General features: G+C 42.2%; 2 protein-coding genes across 2 annotated transcripts; both read left to right on the forward strand.

Annotated features, from left to right (window-relative positions):
- Window positions 1-589: 589 nt before the first annotated feature.
- Window positions 590-3162, forward strand: LOC124912075 (ribosomal protein S4, mitochondrial). The gene has a single exon (XM_047452633.1). The coding sequence runs from the start codon at window positions 1941-1943 to the stop codon at window positions 3006-3008; it is 1068 nt and encodes a 355-aa protein (XP_047308589.1). The 5' UTR covers window positions 590-1940; the 3' UTR covers window positions 3009-3162.
- A 138-nt stretch (window positions 3163-3300) lies between these two features.
- LOC124912076 (NADH-ubiquinone oxidoreductase chain 6) lies at window positions 3301-6623 on the forward strand. The gene has a single exon (XM_047452634.1). It carries the CDS (start codon window positions 3408-3410, stop codon window positions 4215-4217), a length of 810 nt encoding a protein of 269 aa, XP_047308590.1. The 5' UTR covers window positions 3301-3407; the 3' UTR covers window positions 4218-6623.
- Window positions 6624-7115: the final 492 nt, after the last annotated feature.

Raw genomic sequence — 7115 nt, forward strand, 5'->3', positions numbered from 1 at the left:
GAAATGAAGAGAAGGGATTTCCTCTTCGATCCATCCTATGAGCCCTGCGAGCTCCCGAGTCGTCACGTCAGTGATGGTCAGTCACTCAATTTTTTCGACCGGCTTGAACTAACCTTAATAAGGAACGCAGCGATGGAAGGCAAAGACTTGTGTTTATCATATAGCTAAGAGAATACGGGGTTGTCTCTATTAAATCGTTTATAGTCCTTGTCCTAACTTTACTGAAATAGTGAGGAAAATCCTCGACTGAGAGGAAGTTTTCTTTTAATAAGAGTGACCTTTCAAAGACATTGCGATAAGGCCCGGCCCATCTTAAAGGAAGGGATGGGTCACTCTCCTTTAAAGGTGTCCGCACGCACTCTAAGGATGACATATGATTAACTAGCGCAGGAGAGAGAGTTAGCATTGGCTTTGGCATTTCCTCGCTCAATCTCATATCAGTCAGTCTACTTGTCCGAATCCACTACCCTATAAAGAGAAAGAGTTTCTCCCTCAATCAAGGCAGTTCTTCAAGCCCCCACGGAGCGGTGGGTTCGGTTCAATCTGGGACTGACGGCTTTGGCATGCATGGATGAATTGCTTATAGTAAGGTAGAAGCGATGCGGGATGGGATAAAGATTCTCTCCTTCTTTCTTCTAAGCTTGAAAGCCGAATATCTGTTTTATCTCCCGAAGCTACTGCCTAAGGAAAGGAAAGCGAGGATACTCCACTCCAAAGTGCATAGAAACTTTCGTTCGGGTTAACCTAATATAATAGAGCAAATACCGACAACAGCTCCTGCAGTGCAGCTAAAATCGATGCGTCTAGGTAGGGGAAGGAGAGAGAGCTAAAGAGGCATGAAGGAAGCAACTAGTCCCTTCTTTCTTGCCGAAGCTTAACGAAGGCCGACCACTACATAGAGAGTACAAGCCCCCTACTTCTGGGGGAAAGGGGCAAGCCAAAACCTACCCCTAACAAGAAAAAAAGGCTTTTTTTTGGAGCGGACTACTTTAGGGCTTATGTAATATATAAAGAAGAGCCCTCTGTTGGCCTTTTTGTTTAAGGGCTGCTCGCCATTTTCATAGAAGGAAGTGGGATAGTAGAGGTGATTTTGGTAAACCAATGCATGAGCTGAGGCACCAATGTCCCGCCGACCTTCGAAAAAGTAAGGTCGTAAAACGACTCATAGATAGTAAAAGTCGGGTCTCACATAAGCAGAGGGGGAGACACATTCATGAAAAGCGAGAAAGCGTCCCGTGGGGGACTGACAAAGTATTCGTAGATCTTACTTAGGGGTAAGAGTAGGAACATTTATTAGTCCGTATCGTGGGTCTACTTGTTACAAAAGGCGAACATCCCCATTCCAAAACATTCACATAGGTCCTCAGGCAGACATCAAAAAGGGGACGAAAAGAGTCTATTTACTTTTTTATTTTTTACAATATTACGGAATGTATCATGGCTCTATCTATTCATCTTAAAAAAATAAAAGAGTTCTGCATCTCTCTCTCCGGGGCTGGGGGAACAAATAGGCGTGGGGAAGAGGGAGAGGGGGGGGGCTACGAGCCCTCTCCCGTTGTTTGTTGGTCCTGCCCATACCTTCCTTCCCCTTCTTAGGCCCGGTGAGGTCCGACGAGATCATATTTTTATCACGAAGAAGTGATAGGAAGAGAATACTGCTGGCGGTAGATCTCTATTCATTACACTCCCTTATATAGTAAGGTGAAACCGAAAGTGCGCTCCTGCGCATCAGCTGATGAAAAAACGACCTATGGGTGAAGAGCGAAAGGAAGCTTACCCTATTATTAAACAAGGGGTTAGTAAAAGGTTCCAAACCTATCTTACTAATAATAATCAAGGGGCAAGCCAAAACCTACTCCTAACAAGTTTCTGGATCGAAGTAGGACATTCTCCATCCGCCGCCCGCAGCAGCAGAGGGGGTTCGATTCCCGTTATACGCGATGTGGCTAAAAAGACTGAAAAAAAAGATTTCCTTGCCTGCATTAAGATTTAAAACTTGTCGTCTACTTTCAGGAAATGTTTGGAACGGAGAACTTACAATAATACAACGCCGCATTCTCCGAAGATTGAGAAACAAGAAGAGATCTATTAAGAGAAAGATTTATCCGAGAGAAAATCTTAACAGTTACATCCAATTACAAACTACACGAAAGTTGCCCCTTTTTCATGGGGATTTACCCATCACAGAGATGCACAGAGGAACAAAACGAACTGAATATATTTCTTTTCTACTCAATCCAGAAACAAGATCGGACGTTATTCCGGTTCGTCTCCATTTTTGTGAAACTATTCCTCAAGCAAGGCAGCCGATAAGTCATCGAAGGGTTTGTGTGAATAATGGAATAGTTAGCATTACTCATTTTAAAGTGTCTCACGGTGATATAATATCTTTTCAATCAAATGATGCGAGAACCCGCGGTGAAGAAATAAGAAGATCTTTCTATATCGAAATATCAGTTGAAAAAATAATAGGAAAATTCCTGGATCACCCGGTCAGAATGTGGAAAAGAACCAAAACAGAATGGTTCCGCCTAGTCAAAACTAAGAGGGGATGCCACCTACTACTATTTGATCGGTTTTTGCAACAGTTGCGTTCTTCTATGCAAGAATCAGACTTAGAAATTGGATCCGAAAAAGTCTGTTTAGGCAGTTTCTTCGCTGAGCACAACAGAATGAAGAGGAATTTGTATCATTTCAAATCCCTATTCTTATCAAAGAGAAGGAACAAGAAAAACCGAAATATCCCTACTCGAAGAAAAAGTCCTATAGTTTACAACTCTTCTTTATATAGTAATTCGACCTATTGCTCCGCATCCCCCCATCAGTTTAATATGAAGAGAAAAAAAAAAAGGATCGAACTACCTACTCATTATTCGGAGGTGAATCATAGAACACTAAAAGCTGTGGTATCTTATGGACCTAACATAGGTCACATCCCTCACGACATAAGATTGAAAGATCCAAACCTTCCTCTTCGTAGCGGGAACGGACGTGGTCAAAACATATAAAGATTGGCTCGCTCATAAGGACATATCTATCCATGAATTGATCTAGACGCACCTCTATCCGGATAGATATGTCCCCATATAGATAGGTATGTATCTCCGTGGATAGAGATAAAGATAGGGATCCATCTAGATCTTGATTCACTATTTTCTTTTTTATTTTTTTTTAGGGAAGGTTAAAAGGTGGGGGAGAAGGAAGCCGAACCTCTGATCGACCTGGACACATAATCAATTCTGTCGAGAGATATTTTTGATTCCTTACTCAGTGAGTGCTTTTTTTTAAGTCTAAGGAAGAAGAAAATGAAATACGAACAACCGCGCTGGTCGTAATAGATCGACTCGACTTTCATGCTAGTTCTTGCGGAAGCATGAAAGTTCCATTGAAGGGAAGGACGACGTACCATGATACTTTCTGTTTTGTCAAGCCCTGCTTTGGTCTCTGGTTTGATGGTTGTACGTGCTAAAAATCCGGTACATTCCGTTTCGTTCCCCATTCTAGTCTTTCGCAACACTTCAGGTTTACTTCTTTTGTTAGGTCTCGACTTCTTCGCTATGATCTTCCCAGTAGTTCATATAGGAGCTATAGCCGTTTCATTCCTATTCGTTGTTATGATGTTCCATATTCAAATAGCGGAGATTCACGAAGAAGTATTGCGCTATTTACCAGTGAGCGGTATTATTGGAATGATCTTTTGGTGGGAAATGTTCTTTATTTTAGATAATGAAAGCATTCCATTACTACCAACCCAAAGAAATACGACCTCTCTTAGATATACGGTTTATGCCGTAAAGGTACGAAGTTGGACTAATTTGGAAACATTGGGGAATTTACTTTATACCTACTATTTTGTCTGGTTTTTGGTTCCTAGTCTTATTTTATTAGTCGCCATGATTGGGGCTATAGTACTGACTATGCATAGGACTACTAAGGTGAAAAAACAGGATCTATTTCGACGAAATGCTATTGATTCTAGAAGGACTATAATGAGGAGGACGACAGACCCACTCAGGACTAAAGGGAAATCCTTGTTCGAAAAAAAAAATAGAGCTCGAACGGCACAAAAATCCACTAACCCGCGGGAAAGGGGGAGGGGGAAAACCCATTCAATTGGATGGGGACCAATAGCCTCGATGGTCTTATTTCAGCCGGGCAGTCAAGGCCCCTTCGATTGGATCTGCTATCCGGTCCAGTCCAGCGCTTTAGTTCCTTAATGCAGCTGGAGGGCTTACTGGCTTTACTTAGTCCAGAAAGTGCAAAAATATAGAAAGTAATTAGACGATTCGTACCATCAAATAGGAGCTCGTCAGGATAAAACAAGAGGTGAGGCAAGACTTTTCAAGTAGATTAGTTGAGTGACCGGAGACCAGTAAGAAGATAGAGAGAAGACAACTAGTCAAATTACACTCTTGACCGTACCAACTATTATATCTTTTCTTGTCTTTGACTAGAAGAGATTTCTTTCGAGACCGCCCATTCTTATTCATCATACGCCACGAGAAAGCCAAAACGAATAGATCAAGTAGAGTAAAAAGCATAATATAGGGAATCCGAAGCTACTTGCTGGTTTATCCATCATCCAATCCATAACAAATCGGGTGAAAGCCTGATACTTCTCACCTACTCAAATGAGATTGAAAACTACCATTCCGTCGAATTGGAAAAGGTTTCGAAGAGCGCGGAAGGTCAGTTCGGTGGTAAGATCTGAAGGGGACTTCATCAACAGAAAGAAATGACTGATACTCTTTCATTTACATCCGTTGGAATACTTGATGCTAGTAGATCTACTTACACAGCAACTAGAACTATAGAATACGCAGTTCTTGGAACAGCAACAGAGACTATTGAATTTCCTGTACCCTTCCGTTGAATATACGTATATATAGTTGCAGAAGATTCTACTACTGGAAAAAGCCTTCTCAAACCGATCGACCATCCCGCAATTCGTTCTGAAAGGTTCATCGGTGATGATTTCCACTCATTCATCATACTCAAAGTCGAAGTCACGGCATGGGGGGCTCGGAAAAATAACAAGAATTGGTGTCGTGGTGGTGCTACGAGATGGCGATTTATCGTATATAAGAATAGGTAGGAAAACTAGGTACTTTAAGTACAGACGATAGGGATAGAGAAGGGGAGACTTTTACAGTTCCTACCCGTATATAAGATAAATGAATTGATTCTTCCAGTGGATCGCAGATCGGAGAAAGTTTACCATTAAGAATGGTATTTGGGTCTGTGTTCATCAACCAAGTCAGCGCGGGTCCGGTCAAACTGCGCTGGAATAGTTGGACAAGTAGCTCATTGTCGATTCCCATGGGCTGTAGAGTTCCGACATACATTCTGCCTGCTCCGAGAAAAGCCTCTTTTTATCCTATTTCGTTATGCATCCGGTTCCATTATACTTATCTATTTCTGGCCACTTAAAACCGCCTGACTTTGGGGTATAGGGAGATATTCTCAAGATCTGCAACATCATACTTGTCCCCACTTAACTTATTAACTTCCCGTTCAAGGCGACGGATCTTCTCCATCAGAGGATCGGACGGCTGTGGTGGGACGTATGGCACTATCTGATTCATGGGAGTGGGAGCCAAGTACACGGCCGTGTAGGATTCTTCGGATCTCTTCTCTTCCTCGTATCGTAGTGATCCACAGGTTCAGGAACTGCGCTGCGGGCTGATTCTGAACTGGATGGAGTACTGGGTGGGTCTACAGGTCTAGCATCTGCTACTCTTGGTTGGCTTTGTGGTTGTGGATCTGTGTCCCCTGAGTCGGGGTGGTAGATGGAGGGTTTGTTCCTTGAGCAGCAGGTTCGCGATTTACAAGTTCTCCTTATTAGAAGTCAAAGCCCTAGAGCACAGAACTAGAAGTCACTTGCACTTTTTCTTACCGGACGAGCTAACCTAATGAGCTTCCCTTCTACTACCGGAAAGATAAGTTTTCCACTGCCTACGCCTACATATTCCACTCACTCTATCCTCTTTCTTTATCCTATTCCAAGGCGAGGGAACGGGACTTCTATCTTTCTATACAAAGCGGGACTTTACTCTGAAGCTAACTAAAAAGAGTTCCGTGACTTCGCTCTTAGTTACACTAACTCGGATCTCAGAACCCAACCTCGGGAAGTTCTTTACTCAACTTTCAATAGTTGAGTTGGTAAGCTTTCTTCTTCTCATAGTACGGATGTTACTCACAGTAAAGTAAAGATAAGGTAACTAGTGGGATTCTAAGCTCTCACCCCTATGTAGCGAAGCTCTAGTAAGTGTACTAGCTTGGCAAACCGGAGTTATGTGTCCTCCTCGGGGAGGGAGAGGCCAGTAACCGATTTCTAAGAAGTGCCTTTTCCGAACAAAAGATTGAAGTTCAGCAGCAACCTTTTTTGGGGTACATACGAACGAGGGCTTGTATCTTTTTAAAGAAAGAGCGGGATTCCATGGAGGAAGCTTCCCAGGGCTTAGCTTTCTTTCCTTACTGGTGGTGTGAAATCCCTCAATCAGGGGGGCTACTAAGATAAAGGGATGGTTAGCAGAACTAGATAGACGGAATATATTACCACCTCTAGCTTCTAAGAATTTACCTCAACTTCAGAGGAGAATTAATTACTTACCGGATTACCTGCTACTATTAGTATTTACTACTATTATAGTAGTACTAATAAGACATCTTGTAATAACCATCCATTGGTAGAACAGATTCTCAATATCTTTACTCTGTGTGTTCTATTGTTGTCTTTTTCTTATGCCTTTACTTTATAAAACTATATTAGTAGTGTATAACGTTAATAGTAGCTGTTTATTCAGCTCTTGCTTTACTAGTATTTCAATAGCATCAAGTATTCCATCTTCAGTAATAGATGAATAGGGTTTAAGGGATTGTCTTTAGCTGAGTAAGATAGGTCTTGAAGAGCCAGGATATTGAATATCTGGCTCGTCTAGAAGAACTATTCAATTAGGAGCTACATGACTAAGGGTTATACATCCAGTGGCTACATCTAGCTGAAGCAAACTTGTCCTTATACCAGAAAGAAGGTAAGAAAGATATTCTTCCCCTTACGCCTAGCAACCGGAGGGGCTAGCTATCCGCCTTCTCTACCTAAGGCCTTCCATTAC

Source organism: Impatiens glandulifera, chromosome 8 (genome assembly GCF_907164915.1).
Source record: "Impatiens glandulifera chromosome 8, dImpGla2.1, whole genome shotgun sequence".
In the NCBI taxonomy this organism is placed as follows: domain Eukaryota; kingdom Viridiplantae; phylum Streptophyta; class Magnoliopsida; order Ericales; family Balsaminaceae; genus Impatiens; species Impatiens glandulifera.